This window comes from Vespa mandarinia, chromosome 11 (assembly GCF_050613455.1).
Source record: "Vespa mandarinia isolate Hongniang chromosome 11, ASM5061345v1, whole genome shotgun sequence".
NCBI classification, from domain to species: Eukaryota; Metazoa; Arthropoda; class Insecta; order Hymenoptera; family Vespidae; genus Vespa; species Vespa mandarinia.
In genome coordinates, this window is record NC_140820.1 from 7,921,723 (window position 1) to 7,946,700 (window position 24,978).

At 28.2% G+C, this 24,978-nt stretch overlaps 1 protein-coding gene across 1 annotated transcript; it reads right to left on the reverse strand.

Moving 5' to 3' along the window:
* Positions 1–11,158: 11,158 nt before the first annotated feature.
* Positions 11,159–13,884, reverse strand: LOC146872686 (putative glutamate receptor). Its single transcript, XM_085660211.1, has 8 exons — positions 13,692–13,884; positions 13,143–13,630; positions 12,737–13,066; positions 12,487–12,652; positions 12,197–12,405; positions 12,007–12,096; positions 11,598–11,758; positions 11,159–11,483 (listed from the first exon to the last, which is right to left on the reverse strand). Exons 1-8 carry the CDS (start codon positions 13,855–13,857, stop codon positions 11,159–11,161), a joined length of 1,935 nt encoding a protein of 644 aa, XP_085516337.1. The 5' UTR covers positions 13,858–13,884.
* Positions 13,885–24,978: the final 11,094 nt, after the last annotated feature.

Consider the following 24,978-nt stretch of genomic DNA (forward strand, 5'->3'; position numbering starts at 1 on the left):
GGCTTTCATTACTTCCGCTGGAAGGCCGTCTGGTTCTGGAGCTTTCTTGTTCCGCATAGAAGATGCGGCCTTGAGTAGCACCTCCTCTGTAAATTGCGGCCCTTCAGGGCTACCAGACGTCGCCGTGCGAATCTCTCTCTTCGGATGTGAGGGGAATAGGGTATGAATGATGTTTTCCAACGTCCTCGCATCCTGAGGGATTCCTTGCGTGTTAGTCCTCAGTTTGCGAGTGACGATCTGATACCCTAATCCCCACGGATTCTGATCGACATCCAGGCTTAGCTCCTTCCAGCACCGCCGTTGACTGGCCTTGTTGGTCCTCTTCAAAGCTTTTTTGGCCGCTTGATACTCTGCGCCCAAGGGAGCAGCGTCGAGATCGCGTCTCTTCGCTCGTTGTGCTAAACGGCGAAGTCTTAAGTCTTACTTCTTGCGAAGATCTGCGATCTCGTCCGTCCACCAGTATGCAGGACGCCTGTGCCGTTTCGTGCACTTCTTGGGCACCGCTATGGCGCAAGCCTTTTGGATGAGCTGCATAGTTGCTGCAGTAATCATCCTGGCTTGTGCAATTGGCGATAGACTCGCGGAGGCAATTTGAAGGGATCTCCAATCTTCATCTATGACTGAAGACAGCCTCTCTCGATCTATTCTTGCAATGTTCCACCGGGGGGGTCGCTCTACGCTTGTCGCGGCTGGCCTCCTATCGTGTACATCGAATAAAATGTATTGATGATCGCTCCCGGTATAATCCCCGATCACCTGTCAGCCTGCGACTCTTGCCACAAGATGTTCGTTGGCTAGAGATACGTCCGGGATCGTCTCTCTGTAGCCAGGCCTGCGGAAGGTCGACGTCGAACCTGTGTTGAGTACTGATAGCTCTAGTCTCGACGCCACCTCCATGATTCGTCTTCCTCTGGAGTCCGGCCTGGTCTCCCCCCATTCAAGAGTAAAAATATATATATATTTTTATATATAAAATTTTATATAAATATATCCGGCAGATATAAATTCCATGAAATGCTATACATATTTATTGATTAATATATTCTCATGCAAATCAATTAGTTATTATTGCGTTTTTACAAATTTTGATATTTTATTATAGCCTATATAAATTAAGCATAATCGTAAATGAAATATCAATTTGTATGGTAATCATAAAGATAATTTTTTAAAAAGAAAGTGCACGCAATCCAACAGAAAGAGTTGAGTCTGGATAAATTCAACTCATCAATTCATCTCCCAAAAGAAATATTTTCGTATTTCCTTTTAAAGCAAATTATAGCATAATGTTAATCCATTCGACCTAGAATCATGTCCAATAGACAATGAAGAGTCTAAAAAAATGTAGAGAAAATGTTTAACATTTAAAGGCAATAAGAACTTTGATAATTCATTATTTAACAAGAAATTTAAGTTTAACAATGAAAACAATACAATTAATAAAATTTATAATTATAGTACTATTGCATGCACTGTAGAGGTTGTTATTAGTTAGGTTTTAATATCGATAAGCAAGTGCTCCAGTCGATTTATATATCTTCAGTTGGCATCAAGAAAAATCGGAAAAATTATACAGAGTTTACAGATTACCAACAAAAAATTTTTCTTCCTAAATTTAATTCTCATAATTACATAACGATAAATTTGTTAATAAATTTTATAATGATTAATGATATAATATATTTTGTTACTTGGGAATAAGAAGGAAATCAAAATAATAAAAATTGATTATGAAAGATGGAGATTTTCATTGAATATTAACAGCTTTTTACTCCATAGTAATCCGGTTACATTATGTAAAACAATTTTATCACAATCGATATCAATTGTTCAAGTTTTGTTCCGAGTATAGTTCAATCAAAACTAAGATTCTAGTATAAATAACTTATTAATATATACATATATATATATGTTTGTTTATAATTATTATAATAAATACATAAATATATACATTGTTACGAGCAACTACGAGCACGTGTAGACGAAAAAGAACTTTAATAAACAAAACAAGGACAATTTATTTACAATTAACAACTTAATAGCTAAACTCTCTTAATAAAATATTCAGATATTTCGGAACGTTCGCAAGTTACTCAGACTGAATTTCCTTAGAAAACAGATGGTAATCCGTTGTTACGTGTTAAAGTTTCTGCGTGCCTAGAAACAGCCTTCTAGACATACAGAATTGCGAACTCCACAATCTATACATATATGTAGCTCGTAACAATCTATACGTATATATGGCTCGTAACAATCTATATGTATATATGAAATCGTAAATTACTATCAATTCAGAAATTTCGTTAATTTTGAACCTAATTTAAAATAAGAGAAGTAGTTAAAATCATGTAATCAAAGATCATGATTAATTTAATCATCAAATAATCTTCAATCATGTAATGATATCACTTTCAATTACAATTGATTTAGTAATTTATTTATAAGAACAATACCGTAAATATTTGATGAAAAATATCTATGTACTATTTACATAGTTTTAAAACAAAAACTTTAACAATTATTTACTTTGATATCAAACATACAGCTACGTCTATATAAACGTATAAGCAAGAAATAATTGACTTGTAACTATCATTTCAAACATTTTATTCGATAATTTATATACTTTTGGTACATTTATTTATTATTATTGCACATGACAATAATATCTTGATAAAAGCTGAAGTTGGCAGCACCGTATTGTATATAATGAAAACTTTTTTCTATCACAAAGGATATATTAGGTAGACCGGAAAGTAATGTCGTTTCTGCGCATGTCGATATTTAATTGTTAAAAATTGTTAAAAATTGTTAAAAATTGTTAAAAATTTATTCGTTTGAATTTAATTTAAGAAAGCGACATTACCGGTCCACCTAATATACATATATCAATACTATTGTTATTCACACAAAAAATATTAATATTTTAATATTTTTATATCACACACAATAATATTTTTATACTACATACACATATTAGTCAATAATAATTTCAATTCTATTAAATCATAAAGTACTGAACAATTAAAGCGATATCAGTATATAATGAAATATAAATTAATCATTATATATGATTACAAATTATAAAAGTAATTAGGATTAATGATTTAACTTAATAATAATTAATCGATTATTGATTACAATTAATATATCATTCAATAATCCATTACAGAAATAATCAAAAATTTATTGTCCCATGGTTAAAAGATTTATTTCATCTACAGACACTATATATGCTAGACACGTAGTATATCAATGTGTTATTACATATATATATATATATATATATATATATATATATATATATAATAGTATTCACGCGTGATCATGCATTATGATTCATATTATAAGATATTTGACACCCAGATATAATCAAATTAACTTGCTCTAAATAAAAAAGTATGTATAATACATTGAAAAAAAAGAGAGAATATAGTTCGATTATATTACTGAATCACGACTAATAAATAAAAAATGGCGAATGTTTTTTTTTGACTATGAAATACATAATATATTATACTTCATACAAGTACGAAAAATTAAAACAATTCGAAAGAATTAAATTATATGTATTTGCATTTGATAAATAATGAAAATGTATTAAACATATGTCTACGCGTATAATATGACAAAATACTATTTAAATTTAAAACTGTATTAAATAATGCAAAAGCTTATGTGTACGCATGTTTCTAATACATTAGAAAGTTATAATCAAAAATTTCGTTGAAAGCAAATATTGACGTTGTTGTCAATATTTTATGCATGTACATTTACCATTCGTATTATTTTGTGCAATGATGTACTATCGATATATTCAAAAATAAGCTTTTCTATAATCAGAATACAAGTATTTAAAATGATACCAATTTGAATGAAAATAAGAAGCTACAACTACGCTGATTAGGATAACCGGTTGGTGCTTGGTCATATTATTAGATTTCTTTTTAAATGATAAATTTAAAAGACGATTTATCATACCATTCTCGAAAATTTTCTGCAATCTCGAACGAGATAATATTTTAACATACAATAAATAAACATTTACATTATTAGATTCTTGTGTTTTTATATAGAAAATTGATGACATCGGTAAATGGATTATGCTGAGATAAAATTATAGCCATATTTTTTACATGTCCTGTCTCAACACAGATCACATTGGACGGTATTTTATGATCTACTGACATTTTCATGTCGTCGAATGCATAGATTGCTAGATTTCGATTTTTATAAATCTGTAATTTAATAACAGATTTTAATAATTAAACTATATAATAAATTTAAGAAAACTAAGCGGCTAAACTTCAAAAATTAATTCCTCATTTGTAGAGAAGAAAAAATATATTCTATCAGCATGGTTTCGTAGATGCTTAATTTCTGAATTATAGGATTAATCTTACCATTAATGCAATCAAATAATGTTTACTTTATTTGTTGAAATGAAATCTGAGAAACTAGTTAAACACTTTTTGTTGCACTGAATGCTTTTATCACTTGCAAATACTTACAATCATAACTATGTACATTTTGGAAATTATATATAATACATAACTATGTACTAATTGAGGTCTATTTTCTAGCAGAAAGTGAATATTTCGAATGTCCTTATAAATCATATGTAAGAAAATGTGAAAAGGAATCATAATTCCAGTAAATTAACATAATTGGATTACATTAAGGTCATACTTAAAGACCTTATACTAAAAAATTAGATATTTCCGAATATTGATGCATACGTGCGAACCTTCAACAATTCACAGTACTTTCTCTTAAGAGCCATCTATCATTATCGAGGATATCTGTCCTTGGAAAATCGTTGGATACCCGCTAAGAAAACAAATAAAAAAAGCTTCTTTAGTCAAGCACGTAATCTGCAATAATGTATCAAACCGTACAATAAATAAACAGTGAAAGTAGACTCCTAAACAAAACGAGCCATGGATTCGCTGGCGCCTACTCATTTAAATACAACATTCATGAGTTCATATGATCACTGAGACAAAGGACCATACATGAGATTATTTAAACATTTCGAATGAACTGTCCTAACACACTTGTACTATCTTTCGCGGATAGTTCGAGAGAAATCAAAAGTTAGTTGACAATAAGCATTTGCACTCACCAGTAAGGCAACCGAGTCTTTCCAACATCACTATTCTTCATTCCGAAATAGCTATTTCCGGAATAGCATAAATAACTACATCTTAAGAAACAAGCATATCACAACTGTACCTTATTTCTTCGAAATACATTGTTATAATTTCAATTCGCAGAGTATTCTTTAATGTGCGTCTATCTCACTAAATCTGCGGAATCATCCAAATATATCTTGTTTTCCCCTTAATTTGCAAGAACGCGGCAAGTAATATTTTGCTGATGATTTTCAATAATTTCCGAACCTTTTGCCGCCGTCCTTATTCAATATGACCAATAGGTTTTCGACTCTGACAACTAGGAAAAGACGGAGACAGATCTTCTATGCGAATCGACTATCATCGTTGGCGGTGCGCGAAACGCAAACAAACCTGCTTTCGTAGTAGCAAATTAACTACGCAGCACCGAAATCAAGATGATAGAACTACATTTTTCTCCTCTACATTTAAGGAATCCACTTCTGAAGTTGTTTCAAGTAATTTCGTTACACCTTGTATATCTAAATGATATTTAATTTTTTTTTATATTACTTCATCGTACATTCATATATCCTGCCATTATAGTTAAGAGCAATTTATCCTCTTCTAGCATCTATATATATATGAGACGTTTATTTTGAAAGTGCCCTAAGTCCATTTATCTTCAAATCAAGATATTTAAGGGTTTGCGTTTCAATGATTTTAAAAATATACGTATAGGATACTAATGAGTCATACTACTTAAGTGTATCTAAGGGTGTTAAATTTATAGTTCCTATTAAAATAGTGGCAATTATTAAGTGAATAATGTGCGTTTTCTTATCAAGAATGGAGTTAAGCCACTTTCAAAATTAACAATCAGATCCATTATAAAATTTGAAGGTGCCCAAGTCCATTCAACATAATTTAAGATGCTTCAAATTGAAAAGAACAATACTCAATTTATTTTACATATCTTTAAAACATTTCGAAAACATAATTTATGCGATTCAAAACATTTTTTAACTACATAACGTACAAAATTACAAACATAAATTTATAACAATACAATTTACTACTCATCTAGATTTTGTGTGTGTGAAAGGAATTTGAAGAAATCATAATGTTCCGGTGGTATATATCGTAATAGGACAATTATGTCCTTGAATTTTGCTGTTGTAATTTGTCTAATATTTTTATATAGTGGTGTCACAATATTTTCGAACTTTCTTGGTCTACCCCGACGTGATAATAAATTCAGGACTTCATTTTCATTCAATGATGTCTTATAGAAAATTTTATACGGTTTATTTCTGACAAAACGCATTCAACATATTTTTAATCAGTTTATTGATTCTCCATCAGAATTCTTTACCCTTTTAAAAATTGCGTCTGCTAATAATTTTGTTAATACAAAATCTTCTTGTCTCATTTCATTTACAATAAAGTTATTACCTTTCCGACACTTTTTAATAATCTTGTAATAATCTTGAGGAACGAACAGTTAATTATTTTTTTTAATGACATTTCTACCACGCCAAAATCTCTATCATTTGGTAAAAACGAATGTCCTGATATTAAAAATTTGTGATCTATAATTTCCACATTATTTTCCAAAATTTGGATAATTTTTAACCACATTAAAGCTACTTTAATGTTTCTATTTTGCCCGGCGCACATGTCACTGTAAGCTATAATGTGTCTTTCTATAATGTGTTCTTTTTTCTTTTTAAGACGAATATTGTTCTATAATTCTGTTTCTTTTTCGATTTTTTTTTAAATCATTAGTTACTATTTCTTCTTCACTATCTGAACTAAATGGTCTTGTTCTGTTCTTCTCCATGGGTAAAATAATTTCTAAAATTTAATATTAAATATAAAATTAATAATAATAAAAATTATTAATTAATTATTATTTTATAATTTTTATTTAAGTATAAATGGAGTTAGGCCACTTTCAAACTACACGGTTCAATTATTGAACTAACTCTGAAAACTTATATGTCAAGAATTATCGTATTTGCTCAGAATATAAGCAATTCGAAATGCTTTACTGATAAATAACATAAAGTTGTACATGTAATTATGGCAACCGGAAAAAATTGACAAATGGAGTTAGACCACTTTCAAAATAAACGGCTCATATATACACGTGGATTGGAAAGTTTAGTGCTACTTAGTTATGTGTGTGTTCGTGTATGAGACAAATTGACCGACAGTCGAACAAAGCATGATCCGTTCTTTGTGAGGTACGATTATTTATGGAAGGAAGAGAAGGGGCTGAGATATGAGATAGAAGTGCAGCATGAGTGAAGTAAACAACGAAATAAAAAACAGAATAAAGAACAATAAGTATTACCGAATGCGTATCAAGATAGGAAGCGTGAAATCAAGAACATTCAATCTGACACTGGTAATAGAAAAACTTCAAAGAGCAATTTCAGCACGTTTAAATATAATTCTGCAATTATACCAGACCAAGTCTTTTTTTCTGGATTCCATCTTCCATACTCTTTAACTTTCGAAACAATGTTGAAATTAAAATTAAGAGTGACACAAAATTCTCTTAATATCCTACCGTATATACCATTTAATTTGCTATTCTTATTCATAGTTGTGAATGGTAAATCCTAAAGAAGAAAAAGCAAAAAGAAAGAAAAAGATAAAGACAAATCTTTTTAAACAGAAAATAGAAAAAATATTCAGAGAAAAATATTTTACTTTAACTATAACAGCTCTCATGATCAATCCCTTTAAATTATATTTTCTATAAGAAAATCTGGAATCATTTTATTGATTCCTTTCTTTAAACTCTACGTAGCGATACCATTATTATCGATACGACTTGTATTGATCGAATACCACTCTCGTAAAATATTTCCCGTACCGCAACGGATCAACATTTCAGAATTGAATTTTAAATGAAATATATTATTTGGTGGAATGTGACAATAATCGGAATCATGTTCTTTTAACATGAATATTATTACCCAGCTGGCTGAAGACATATCAAAAGTACTTGTTACTAAAGGGAGTTCCTTAGTAGTGTTGTAATCAAAGATAATCACGATATAATATTATTCGCCTTACGCAGTAGATTAATTCGTGCAATTGTGTATGGCGTAAACTCGATATTGCAATACCTTCTTTGAACCTACCTTGTACGTCATCGCTGTCATTTCCATCTCTGATGAAAAAAAGAAATTAATGTATTAGAAATGAGGAAAAGAAAATAAATAGTACTTATTATTTTTTCCGATTCGGGATATAAGAAAATTGCAGATTTTTGATCATATAATTTGTGAATGTCTATGGTAAAAGGAATATATTTATCGCTAATAGAAAAAAATTCGTACGATCTTGTAACTTTCAGAAGAAAAAGAATGAGAAAAAGAACAAATATTTTTAATGGCATAACGAACGTCTTTTTTTCGTGTGTCGATCGATTGATTATAGTGTTATTTTTCAAATTGAACGAATCGGCATCTATTTTCTAAAGAAAATGAGAAAATTTCTATGCGACTACAAAAGCAGCTTGCAGAATACTAAATTCCTAAACTAATGAGAAAATTATTGTCACTTCGATTATTACGCTTGTTATTCACATATAAAAGTTATACGTTTATATTTTTCCACATACGATAGTTAAGTGTTAAAGAAAATTTTTAAATTAATTTCCATTGAAATAATTTAATAGATATACTGATCGATATAATCTAAGTAAGCACTTAATGAAATGAATTTCGACCATCACACGTTTAATCAAGTTTGTATAAGTGATGTTTTATACCTTATAACTGTTTAATTATCGAAGCTATTTATAGTAATGGAATATTCTTATAGAAGGTCACTTAGTTTTATTGTTGTGTTAACATAAATCAGCGATTCTTAAACTTTATCAGTTAGAAAACTTTATCAATTCATTTTATATAATGTACATTTTATTAGATCCCTAACCGTTAACTTTAAACTTTTTTGCAAGAAATAAGATTAAAAAAAATGTTCATCTATACAAATTTATTTTCCACTGAGCCATATTGTGGTTACACCAAATAATACAGAATGCTTAACTATAATACGATATTTCCCGATTTTATTTGTATCTTATCCTACCTCAACATCTCAAAAATTTTGATATCTAAGACCAATTTAATTTAACGTTATTAAATAAGACGAATTAGCTCCAGCTGACTCGTCTAAATAAAAGAATTTTTGCGCACCTATACTATTAAAAATGATAGAAAATTACAATGTTCATCTGCGGAAAGTAGTAGAACGGAAATCCATATAAAGTTTTGTATCAGCATTATATAAATTATGCATCTATTATAATTTGTGTAATTTGTTAAAAACGGCATTGAAAAACAAATGTTTGTATTAGGATTGACGAATAAGCCAGACCAAACAGGGTTATCAGGTACAAAATATTTGGATTTCGATAAGGAAGTAAATTATTATTTTTATGGAATTATCCGAAAGAAATCTAATACTAGTTGTAGTTGTCAATCGATTAATTACCCATACACAAATCAACTGGAAGCACAGAAAAAACCATACGAGGCCTTCATAAGAATCGAAGAGGCAACCATAACATTCGATATGGACAGTGGAAGAATTGTAGTATTATATGGTAAATTTTACGTTTAAACAATTGATATTGCTTCATATCATACGCTTTTCAAATGGTGAAAACGTTCGTCTTTCGATATTATTGAGCTTCACAACTGATAAGTATATAATCTCTTGTAATCCGCTGACTTTGAAAATTCTTATCTGAACATTTTAAGTAAAAGAAACATGTTCGGACGAGTATAAATGCTAAGTCATTCACATTTGTGCACATAATTTTTGAGAAAATCTTCAAAATGAATCATTCGAAAATTACAGAGAAAAAAATAACTATTTACAGGATAGCGCATTGTTCAACAATGGTTAAATAAGATTACAGCGGAAGTTTATGACAAAGATATAGAAAAAACTTATCCCACGTTAAAGAATTTAAATAGGTAAAACGAAGATACAGAAAAATAACTAAATATATATTTATAAATAAAGTTATGTTACAAACAAAGAAAACTTTTTAAAATATATTTGTATTATCGTAATTTCAAAACTGATATTACTTTTTAAACGATCCTCATATATATGTATGTATATATAAGTATTATATAACATATTATATATGTTATATATTATTATATATGTAAAGAAAGTATACTTTCTTCAGGTAGATTTGCCGCGCTTCTCATGTCCCACCCTTCCATTGTCTTTTGTTATCTACAAATTGAGCCGTTAAGATTTAGAAGAGAAACGGGCAGTAAGAAATAGAACTTAGACGAGAGAAGTAGCACGAGAGTTAAAAAAAAATTTTATAAAAGATAATACATTAAATAAAATTTAAGTAGTGTGAATAATAAAGGTGAATTGTCGTTTCTTTGTTCACAGGTAAGACAGCAAATAGTAAATAGCAAATAATTATTAATCAACAAATAAAGACTTATTCCTTTGTTCACAGAGAAACATATTTTCGTTTATCACCTCACACAATAGATCCGAGATATTATATATATATAATGTTTATAATACAATTTTATTTTATGATATATAGATACATATATGAATATATTGTATATAATAATGTATATACCTTACGATTGATTGGTATGATTGGAAAATTTGACATGTTGTTCCTATCAAATTGATTCGTTTCAAACATAATAATATGATTATTGAAGAAGAAAAGAAAGATTAATTCAGATATATCGCTGAATCATTATTCTTAAAACATCGTAAATAAAACTTTCTTTTTTGAATACGAAATACATACGAAATCATACTTTGTACAAATAGGCAAAATCGAAACAGTTCAAAAGAGTTAAAACATGTGTATTTATAACATATATTTATATACATTTGATAAATAAAGAAAAAATTTTATTTCAATTTAAAACTTTAGTAAATAATGCAAAAGATAAAATATGTGTACGCGTGTTTTTATTCCATTAGAAAATAATAATAGTTGAGAAAGAACATTGGCATTTTCATTAATAATTTTCGCGTGCACATTTACGATTTGCGTAATATTTTCCAATATTTCTTAACCTTTTCTTCCTTTTTGCATAAAATCCTGGCGATTTAATTGATGGAATATGATGTACCATTGACATTTTCCTCCTTTTACCAGCAGAAATAAGCTTTTCTACTATCAAAATACAAGTACTCAAAATGATACCAATGAGAATGAAAATAAGAAGTGACATGACGCTGATTAGAGGAACAGGTTGATGCTTAATTATATTATTGAACTTCTTTTTAAATGTTTTCTCTCTTAAACGACTCATCATACCATTGTAAATGTATTTCTGTAATCTAGAATGAGCTATTGTTTTAGTGTATGATAAATAAAAATCAACTATTAAAAAAAGCAACTATTAAAAAAAGCAACTGTTACAAAAATCAATTATTAGATTTTTGGATTCTTACTTAAAATTGATGAGATCGGTGAAAGGATTGTGCTTAGATAAAATCATTGCAATATTGTTTACATGTCCTGTAGCAATATGAACCACATTGCATGGTATTTTCAGATTTGCTACAGCACCTTGATCAACCGTGTAGAAAGCCAGTTTCCGATTTTTACAAATCTATAAATAAATAACGTATATCTATAATAAAATTAATATAATTTATAGTAGAATAGAAAATAAGTGACAAATCTTTAGGAATAGTTCTTCATATAAAAGTCATATTACGTAAGAATCAAGCAATTCTATACGAATTATTCATGAAATTAAATATGAAGAATTCATTCTCGAAGTTTTGGCGCGTAATTTCACTACATCCTGTATATATAAATATTATTGATTTTTTATTTTATAATATTTCATCATACTCTTTTATATCCTTCCTGTTCAGTAAGAGGCAACTCTTTGTCTTCTAACATCAGCTTCATCAATTTCTTTGCGAGCGGATCTTCCGAATTCTACAAATAAATATTTTTCTTCATCTTTCCACCCTATACTTATTGTTTTACACACACACACAAACGTAAATATGCATGTAGCATAACGTATTATACTCACTGCAAACTTATCATAATAAGCCGTACCACGAACAACGGCAAGTTTGTAAGTACCGTCTTGAACCAAGCTCTCTAATGAATGAAAGGGTAAGACGCGAATAGTGGTTGTTAAAAAGCTTATCAAAGCCGCTGAATAGGCGGCTAATAAGACAGTAACCAAAAGAAATATAGAAAAATATGCTATTCTTAACGAAGATCTTCCAGGAAAATCTATAGCAAAGTTATACTTTGTGTAAATACAACTATCAAAAAATAGAAATGAAATGCAAATCAAGAAATATTGAATCAAACCTGCCAGTCCCTGTTGACACAATATACCCCAAATCTCCAGAAAATTATCAATGAATAAATATCCTATTTTACGATCAGTTCCATTACATATTTTAAGAAAAATCAATAAGATCGATGCAACAATTAATACACCAAGTATAGCAATCCAAACAGAATTAGTGAAAGTCTATAAAAATAACAATTACAAAATTCATAAAAGTTAAAGCACGAAGAAATAAAAAATAACAAATTTGATTGCGAATTATCTTACTAAAAAGTGAGATGACCATTTAATCCCAAATTTATCTGGTTCTTGAATAACGAGAAAGTTTTTGATATTCAAAAATGGAAGTGTGTAGTCAACAACATTCAATCTGTCAGTGGTAACAGAAAAACCTGAAAGAGAAATATCAGCACGTCCAGAATATAATTCTGCGATTGCTCCAGACCAAGTCTTTTTTTCTGGATTCCATCTTCCAAACTCTTGTAATTCCGAGACAACGTCGAAACTAAAATTAAGAATGGTACAAAGTTCTCTTAATAGTTCACCAAACGTACCGCCTAATTCGCCATCCTTTTTTACAGTTATAAATGATGAATCCTAAAAAGAAAAACAATAAAAAGATCATTCTTTTTAAATATATAATAGAAAAGATATTCAGCCCAAAAAAATTTACCTTAATTAAAACAGCTCTCAAAATCAAACCCTTTAAATTAAATCTTCTTTCATAAAGAGAATCTGGAACCATATTAGTGATTCCTTTCTCTAAACTCCACGTAGCAACATCATCAATCTCGGTTCGATTCTTATCGATCGAATACCATTCCCGTAAAATATTTTCCGTACCACAACGGACTAACATTTCTGAGTCGAATTTTAAATGAAATATATTACCTGGTGGATTGTGACAATAGTCAGAGCCATGTTCTTTGTAAATGAATATCACTAGCCATACAGCTAAAGACATTTCAAAAGTACTTGTTGCTAAGGAGAACTCATTAATCGCGTTATAATTAGAGATCACCGCTATATAATGCGGTCGTACAATTTGTTTTAAATAATTCGATGATTCGTGCAATTGTGAAAAATGCAAGTTTGTGCTCACAATACCTTCACGAGAAAATGCACGTCTCCATTTGAACACCATCGATTTCATTTCCATTTCTGGAAAATAAGAAAATTAATATCGTAAAAATGATGAGAAGGAAATGAGAAATATCTTTACCTTTTATCGATTCAGAGTATAAGAAAATTGCAGATTTCGATGCATATAATTTGCAAATGTCTAAAATAAAAGCAGTTTGTTTGTCGCCAATAGAAAAATCTTGCGATTTTGCGATTTTTGGAAGAAAAAGAATGACGAGTATGTTTAATCGAACAATGAACATCATTTCAATATCGATAGGACTATTTTTCAAATTAAACGGATCAACTATTACGTTCTATAAAAATTCATAGGAAAATATTTACACGTTACAAAATGTACAGTGCATAAAAAGTAGAATGTGGATTCCTAAACTATTGAAAAAATTATTGTCGCTAATTTTAGTCGATTATTTGGTTATTCTGAGTGTCGTACAGATCGAAGTACTCGCGACGTATGTTTGCACTGTGCATATTCGCAATAATTTTATCTTTACTAGCATATTATCGATTAATAAACGTTCGTTTCATTTTCCTTCTTTATTACCTTTTTTTTCTTTGGTGTCTGAATATACAGGGTGTCCGTGCAGAAATAATCGTGTAAATATCTCGCGACTAGTTTCAGTTACCAGAAAGTTTAATAATAGAAATTTTACAGGGTTTAGAATTATCTACAAAGTGTGTGTAATCATATTTTTATCCATGATCTTTTCGAGTTACGAAGATCAACTTAGTTTATATATATGTGTATATTATAATATTATATATATGTATGTAAATATATAATATATATATATTATTTTATATATATTTATATATGTTTATATATATATATATATATATATATTTATATATATAATATATATTTTTATTATTATATTAATATATTAATATATAATTATATTATAATATATATTTATATATATAATATATATATATTATTATATATATAATATATATATATATTATTTTATATATAATTATATATATATATATTTTCGTACATTTTTATAGTAATTAATTTTGTAATTCTTTTACAATAGAAATCATATATAATAAAAAATTACATGTATACTTCGAGATAATCGGCATCTTATCGAACAAATCTGTTATTTAGAAATCAACATATTTTGATATGTTGAAGATCATAACATGTAAGTGGCTTCTATACAGCTTCTAAGTATTATATAATCTATCGACTAATTTTTTAAATTGTGATCCGAGAGGCAACTTTTTTAATAAGATGCAGAATATCTCGTAAACTATACATAGTATTTTTTATTTGATATGATTTTAATTGCAAATAACCACTACTATATAAATATGTAAAAGACTTATAAATATCTATTTAAAAAAAAGACTATGTTGATCTTCATGAATTGAAAAGGTTATGAGTAAAAAAAGATCTTTATATGCATTTTGTAGCTAACTCAGAACCATATAAACTTTTCTTATTAAACTTTCTTGTAAGTTCAATTAGTCACGAGATATTTGTTTAGACATCTGTGAACTAACACCCTGTATATTGTCCATATTTATGTATCCATCTATATAGACACGTTTCACGACTATTGTACATACGATTGTAAAATATTAATAAAAATTATAAAAATTTCACTTCCATTGAAATAATTTAATGGATGTTCTAATCGATATAAACGAGGAAGAACTTGATAAAATAATGTGGTGCGACCATCGCACGCAAAGTCTTATTTATTAACAAATATATTATATATGAGAATTTTATTTCCATTTAAATATTTTAATGGGCATTCCAATCAATATAGACGAGTAAGGACATGATAAAATATGTAGTCTGATCATCACATGAAAAGCCTTATTTCAACAAATATATACGATAATCATCTAGAAAGTAATAAAGTTGATCATATATACTTTCTATATAAGTAAGATTTTGACCAATCGAGTTGCTCGATTCGGCCGTCAGAATAGTAGCTCTAGCAATAAATGTAACATTCGAAAAATTCATCATATTGGAATACTATTATGCTTCTCATGGACAATTAATCAGATTATGAGGTCATCTGAGGTCACAATATAGATAAAATAGATCCATATATCAAATCGGTTAAATCATTGATATTATTTAAGTGAATAACGAATTAAAATTTTGTTTCATTAAAAAAATCGTAAAATGAACTATACATACGATTATACATTTATAATTACAGGTACATTAGGTATTATACATTTATAATTTATGTTGAATACATAGATCTGTATTCATTCAAAGATAACATAAGAAAAATGTATTTTACAGTAATTGATAAATTAACTCTTAAAATTCACAAAATGTTTTTTATATATTCCAAATAACTCACCTTTATATGCTATACCGCAGCAAATAATGCCGTGTGATGTTATACTATCGTAACAAAACTACATTTTTGGCACCTTGCAGACTACTATGTTACGATTACTGTTACAATTACGGAAAATGTATATTACCAAAATATAATCGTTTATGTATAAATACGTATAGATATACAAAAACCTTATACTTTTCGATAAGAAATAAGGTAAAGAAATATTGTCATGTAGACTAACTATTTACTTTCCGCTGGTCCACATTTCCCCGGTGGGTTCATTGAATTTGTCACTGCTATATACATTCATATCAGAAGAAAAAAATCATTGATCAAGCAACTTAGTGAGCTAGATTAACACATATAATATTAAGATGTGGTTAGAATGTTTAATTACAAACTTTTTCCTTCTTTTTTACAATATTACAATTGATTCATCTTTCTTTGATAATTCGAAACGAAGTACAAAGATATGAAATAAATAATGGACAGTCACCTGTAGCGAAATATTTTTACAAACCTGTGAACATAATGATAACTTTGCTACAATCGAGGAAGATCAATTAAAACGGATTGAATCCTCATGTACACATTTTTCTGTGGCATACTAAGTAGGAACTACAAATAGGTTTATAGATATTTATTTAATTTTTATTTACAATGTACACATCTTTTCTGTTGATATATTAAATGTATATTAAATATGATATATATTTAAATGCAATATATATTAAAAATGATAATATATCAAATAATATATTGAAAACAGATCTGGTAGATTAACTGGTTCTAGTAGACGTGCAATGTATACAGGCAATCTGCTAAATGACACTTATAATGTTAACCATATTATTTATTTACTTGAAAAGACAAAACGTATTATGATTCACACAAAAGTGACATAGTAAATTATGAGAATATCATTGTCGCTAATAGTGACAAAGTTGTTTTTTTAATAAACTATATTTATTAAATCCAATAAGACAATAAAACTTAAATATGTACCAACAGGAACACATCCTAGACAAACTCAAAGCTAATCAGTATACGCTTTGGGCCAATCGATAACAATGCTTAACTGGTAATGCCCTGTAGTGCATTCAATTGTGCAATCATTGAGAATTCTGCTGATTGTATTGTTTTTCTGCATCTGTATAGTGGTTCAATTATAGAAGGTATCTCTATATCAAGATGTTCAATAAGATGACATTATAAAATCAGTACTAATATTTGCAATTTAAAATGTAATTCAATTTTACAAAATTACAGACCAGAGATTGCATTTTCCAAAAAAGAATTGCATGAAATCCAAAGCGATGACTTGAATCTGCATAAATTCTACTCGAGATATTTTCATAGTTTCTTTTGATTGTAGCATTATGTTAATTCACTCAACCAGTCATATGATCATATCCAATAGAACATTAAGGAATTTAAAAAATGTGGAAAAAATGTTTCACACTAAGATACTATAAAAACTTTGATACTGTATATTTTAACAAGAAATTTAAGTTTAACAGCGAAAACAATATAATTAATAATATTCATAATTATAGCATTACTGAAAGTACTGCACAGAGTGTTACCGGTTGAGTTTTATTATCGATAAATATATCGATCGATATATAAAATCATTTGGCTTTCGTATATATACCCTTAGTGTGCTTCAAGAAAAATTATGCAGAGGTCACAGTATATCAACAATGATAAAAGATTTTTTCGTAAATTTCATTCTTATAGTTGCATAATAATAAACTTGTTAGTAACTTACAATGATCAATGATATTATATATGATATAATATATTCTTATATAAATAACTTTTTAAAAAATTATATATATATATATATATATTTATTATAATACAAAAATAAATATATGTACATGTATATATAAAATCCTAAACTTGATCAGTTAAGGGATCTAGAAGTTTGAAAAAATCAATTTTTTATTAACTTTGAAGTTTTACGAACAATCATAAGTCATATCCGGTACTAAAATTCGACAAATTGACGGAGTTATAGATGTTTTTAAGTAGAACAATCGAACAGCTGTGAGCAGTCGTCGCGCAATTCGTGCTATACATACTGTGCGCATACCTGTTTTATTGTGCCCTTTTGTATGTGTAAAGACGAAATAAAGAAAGCTATTTGGACGACATTCTATCAAAAAACCTCGACCGAGGAAAAGCTACAACATGAAAATTATCCTCCCGGAGAAAACTTATGGTGTTCTTCGCAAAAATTGAAAGCGATCAGCAGTTTGCATGAATATGAGCACGAAAACCTTTTACTTCCAATTGTTCAAGATGCCATTTGACCAATTTATAAGGATCTCAATTCGGATGAATTATTGGAGGGGTGTAAAGAAGACTTCACTTAAAATAAGAAACAGGACTCAATTCCGTTATTTGGTCGATGGTTTTTAAAACCAGCTCGAGTGGTGCAAAGATCGTCGAAATTTTGAAGTATGTTGTTCTCAGTACATCAACGATGACTATAAAAGCATCTTGTCGATGATGAACTTGATACATCTGCAAATCGGGCATCGCTGCTACGAATTGTACGTGAATGTCGATCAGCAGCATTGCCATACCGCAGAAATCCGAGCAAAGAAAATACGAAAGACGCTTGCTAAACTCGCAAATTATCCCAGAAAGAATTTCAAAATGCTCATTCTGCTGCTAAAGAAACTTTCTGTGGGCCAGAAATCGCTAATTAAATGTGAGCAAAAAAACCACTTTATCGTCCAAATAACCAGATACTTATTTTCTTTTGCATTTTTCTCGAAACTATGTTTTTTGACCTAACTAGAAATAAATCTTGGAAACTAAACAGACTGATTAACTTGAAATTTGAACACAATACTCTTAGATACATTATCTACAAAGTAGAGTATGATTTTTGCGATGCGTTAATTAGTTTTTTAATATTAATTTTTTTGTTGTTAAATTTCTGCGCAAAAACAGTATTTCGTTTTCCACCGCCCATTTCACAAGATAAAAAAATTCCGTATACTACTTTATAACCACAATATTCACGAATAAGAAAATAATTTTTTTTTCGCTGTTACAGAAATCTACTTCCGGTTAGCGACGCGCGTCTGGAGAAGGACTTCTGCAGCATCACCTAGGAACGCCGCCATTTTTTAATATTTTTAAATAATGTGTATATGACAGATTGTTTAGGCTATAAAATACCATGTGCCAAAAATAAAAAAATATTCGTTTGATACTTTTAAGTTAGTAGATTTAAAAAAAAAAAACCATTTTTCGAGCGCTCTGGATGGTAAATAATTTTGTTAATTTATAACATAATTTAAAATAAGAGAAGTAATCAATGTCATGTAATCAAATATCATAAGTGATTTAATAATTTTTAATCATGTAATAATTACACTTTTCATTACGATTAAATCAATAATTTATTTATAAGAAAAATATTATCAATATTTTATGGAAAATACATATGTATTATTCAGATAGTTATAAAACAATAGTTCTAACAAATTACTTATTTACTTTGATATGCGCGTGTAGTAGTATAACTATTATTTCAAACATTTCATCGAGTAATTTATATACATTCAATACATTTATTTATTATAGCTTTATATGAGCACTTAATATCTTGACAGAAACTAAATATGGCAATCAAGTGTTACATAAAATGAAAACTTTTTCTTATCTTAATGATACATATTGAAACTATTGTTATTCACGCAAGAAATTGTAAGATTTTTATATTACATATATTACTTAATAACTTCAATTTTTTTTAATCATAAAGCGATATGAAGAAATATATAAACTTAATCATTAATAAAATAAAAAATTAATCATTGCATAATTTAGAAATTACTGATCCATGATCGCGAATTATAAAAGTAATTATGATTAATGATTTATTTTAATAATAATTAATTGATTAATGGTTACAATTACTATAATTACATTTAATAATTGATTATAAAAATCATTAAAAATTGACTGTCCTAACTCTGTTACATTATATATTATATATAATATATTATATTATAGTATATGCGTGATCATACATCGTGATTGCTATCATAGCAAATTTGACATGCAGATGCGATCAAATTAACTTTCTTCAGATGAAAAAACATGTTAATTGAAGAACTCGAGAAAACATCATTCTATTATACCGTTGAATCAGGACTAATACATAAAAAAATTTTTCTCTGTCTATGAAATACATAGGTATATCATACTTCATATTAAAAATCGAAATAGTTCAAACGAATTAAGATATGCGTCCATGCATTCGATAAATAAGGAAAATGTTTTATACACACTTCCCCACGTGTAATATAATAACATGATTAATTGACATAATGAAATGATTAATTTACAAGTTATGATATATATCTTAGAATTAGTATACTCAAATTGCGTAACCGTGCTTGCTGAATTTTTTCTATATATCTTTAGTATATCATAATTCCAGTTCAAATAGTTGGAGTACATTAAGATATACTAAGCCTTGAAAGTTATAATACTCAGAGATTTAGCATTTCAAGATTCATGATGATAAAACCTATTTTTTCTTCTCTATATATATGAGGAATCAATATCTGAATACTTGCCGCATGCTTTCGTTACATCTTGTATATATGAACGTTATTTAATTTTGTATTTTATACTACTTCATAAATCTCTCCAATACTCTTAAATACTTCCAATACAAAAGCAACTTTTGTTCTTGTAGCATCAACTTCATCACTTTTTTGCAAGCAGATCTTCCGAATTCTGCAAATAAATATCTTTATTCGTCTTCATATTCTGTTTATTTTATACACACAAACACACGCAGGTACACGTGCACACACACATACACATATACCACACTCACTGCAAATTTATCATAATAAGCAAATTGGTAAGTCTTCAACGAAGCTCTCCAATAAATGAAAGAGTAAAATGGATCATAGACATTATAAAGATTATCAAAGCTGCTGAATAAACTGCCAATATAACGATAACCAAAAAATAGAGAAGTATATTATTTATAAGGAAAATTTATCAGGAGAATTTACAGCAAAGAAATACTTTTTGTAAATATAACTGTTAAGAAAACGAAATCAAGAAATCAGAAAACATTTAATTAAACCTGTGATTCTTTATTGATGGAATATATTGATAATATATTCCAAATCTCCAGTAAGTTATCGGATAATAAATTTCCTATTCTATGATTAGTTCCATTTTTTGTTTTGGGAAATCAGTAAGATCAATGCAGCTATTACTACTCCAAACAGAATGAGTAAAAGTCTACAACAATAACAATTTTTTAGTTAATGAAGATTAACGCATAAAGAAGGATAATATTACAAATTCAAGTTATCGTACTAGAAAGTAAGATGACCATTTAATCGCAAATTTTTTGTGGTTCTCGTAAGAAGAAGCAATTTTTGGAAATCAAAAGAACAAGTGTAAAATCAACGGCATTCAATCTGACATTTGTAATAGAAAACTATGAAAAAAAATGTCGCCACGTCCAATATATAATTCTGTAATTTCTCCAGACCAAATCTTTTTTCTGGATTCTATCTTCCATACTGTTCTACTTCCAAGACAATGTCGAAATTAAAATTGAGAGTGACACAAAATTCTCTTAATATTCTATCGTATATCTAATACGCCATCTTTATTTATAATTGTGAATGGAGAATCCTAGAGAAGAAAAAGCATAAAGAAAGAAAAAAAGATAAATCTTTTTAAACAGAAAATAGAAAAAATATCTAGAGAAAAATATTTTACTTTAACTATAACAACTCTTATAACTTTCAAATCATATCTTCTTCTATAAATAAAATCTGAAACCATTTTAATGATTCCTTTCTCTAAACTCCACGTAGCGGTATTATTGATCTCGATACGACTTGTATCGATCGAATACCACTCTCGTAAAATATTTTCCATACCGCAACGGACCAACATTTCAGAATTGAATTTTAGATGAAATATAATATTTGGTGGATTGTAACAACAATCAGAACCATGTTCTTTTAACATAAATATCATTAGCCAACTGGCTGAAGACATATCCAAAGGACTAGTTACTAAAGAGAATTCCTTAGTAGTGTTGTAATTAAAGATAATCACGATGTAATACCATTCGCCTTACGCAGTAGAATGATTCACGCAATTGTGTATAGCGTAAACTCGAAGTTGCAATACCTTCTTTGAACCTACCTTGAACATCATCGCTGTCATTTCCATTTCTAATGAAAAAAAATTAATATAGCAGAAATAAAGAAAATAAGATCAGGGATATATTTACCTTTCATCGATTCAGATAAAAATAAAGGTAGATAGAAATTCATATGATCTTATAATCTTCGAAAGAAAAAGAAAAAGAAAAAGATAAAGAAAGAATATCTTTGGTGACCCAAAAAAGTCATTTTTTCGCTTGTCGATTAATTATTATGCTATTTTTTAAATTGATTACTATTTCTAGAAAATGGGAGTATTTCTATCCATTATGAAAGATGATCAAATAAGATTAAATTTCTAAAGTATTAAGAGAACTACGGTCATTTCTATTATTATGATTGTCGTGCAGATCAGATATCATGCAACATGTATGTACATATTCGTATAATAAAAATGATTTTATCTGTGGCATTAATTTATTATCGATAGATTAATAAACGTTTTTTCTCATTTTTTGTTGCTTTCTATATATATATTATGTATTTATATATATATATATATATATATATATATATATATATATATATATATTTACGTATTTTTATGTATTTACATATACACGTTACATATTATTGTACATATGACAGTAATATATTAAAAGAAATGATTCAAATTTATTTTTATTGAAATAATTTAGTAGACATCCCGATCGATATAATCGAAGCAAGCACTTAACAAAATGAATTGCGACTATCACCCGTTTAAACAAATATATATAAGTGTTATTTAATAATTTAACTATCGAAGCTATGTAAAGTAATAAAATGTTCTTATAATGTGTGAAGAAAAAATCTTCATGTATAAAAGCTGTTTATTTTATACTGCACCATATTGTGGTTACAAAATAGATATGGTTACAAAATACATGTGATTGCAAAATAATACAAAATACTTAACTGTAATACACTGTTCCCAATCTTTTTTGAATAATATCCCACCTCAACATATCAAAAACTTTAATCCCCTCTCAAGTAATCTAATAGAAAATAAAAATCATATAAAATGTATTGCATAAAAGAAGGGTCTGTTCTTAAAAAACATATATCTATACGATAGGTAAACAGTATGAGCGGTAGGATGTGCGTTGTTTCTTTTAATTATTCAGTTTCAGCATTAGGCACCGAACACAATGATCCTGTATAATGGATTGTAAGACATCAAAGAGAAAATATAGAAAATAAACATTTCCCCGATCTATTCTTACGTTTACCTGACTTACATAACTACATAGCGACGAAGATATCACAGAAATGATAAAGTAATTTAAGTACCCTTACAAGTTAAAAAATATATTACATAGATATACGATGTCCATTCGAAAATGTGAAACAAGGAAACGGACAAAGAATTTTATACAGTACACCTACGAGGATTAAGCTCAAAGAAAATAATTGCAAAGATACTATTGCAAGATATATTCAACAAAACGTTCGATCCGTCTATTATAAATTGTATGAGATGTCTACAAAATCTCCAGCTGACAGAATTTTACGTATCTAAGCATCATTAGAAATTGTAAAAAATTACCGTTTCTGTCTACAGAAACAAGCAGAAAAGAAATCAATACATAATTTCGTAGCAGCATATAAATATTATATGCTGCTATATTATATAAATATCTATTGCAATTGTAAAGATTACTTTAAACACACAGAAAGGTCTTTATATATGTATAAAACTATTATATATTTCGAGTTTACCTATAATTTAATAACGGGAAATGGAGAACTTCTTAAACGACATTTCAGGAGTTACAATATTCCTCAATGATATAAAAATTACAAGCGCTTAACGTTAAATTACATTTAGAGGATCTAAATCATGTATTAACTAAGTCAAGTCAAGTGAATATACTAATTAATAAGAAAAAATCGGAATTTTTACAAGTTTAAGAAAATACTGCAGGTATATCAATCAATAAAAATGACATTCATAACACAAAACCAAAAATGGGCGCGATTGATAAAATGTCGTTATCGCAAAATAACACAGAATTAAGAGGGTTTATCGATTTTGTAAATTACTACGACAGATTTATCGAAAAAATCTTAAATTTATTATTATTTCCATTGTATTACTTATTGATCGTGTTCCATTTAAATGGTCTAATAAGTATGAAGAAGCATTTTAAATAAAGAAACAGTTAAAAAGCGATAAAATTTTAGTTCATTTTGATGAACTAAACGATTTCTATAATACGCGTCAGAAACTCTGACAAAAATTCAACAATGGTATTCACAAATCGATAAATAATTTTTACAATAGAAAAATTTCATCAATACGGAAATTATTTTACATTACACCTCGACTACCAATCATTAGTACAAATTTTTTGATCATCGAAGAGATTATCAGCATACAGTATTATGAGGATGCATGTTGTAAATATATATATGCATCTATATAGTGTACTTAAATTGTTATATAGTTCATTAAGCTATCACTCAATACTTAACTTTCTTTTTTCGTTTTGTATTTTATATTTAAACTTTAGTTGCTGCTCTCCTTTCTCGTCTGAAATGGTTAGTTCTTATTCGGTTCTTGTTTTGTACATGCGTCTGTAATACTTGATAACATTTATTGTTTTATTTATTTCATATTAATTAGTATAGTCTTCATTTTAGACCAACAGATTATAGGGTTAACACGTTTTTGTTATTCTAAAATATTGTGCTAAAACGTTTTTTATCGCGTCTTTTATTGCTCTTGTTCGAATTTATTATTAAAAATTTTTTCAATAATATCGCATTGTTTGAACGTTCTTTTTTATCATGGAAATAAAGAAATTGTTTAATCTTACAAGAT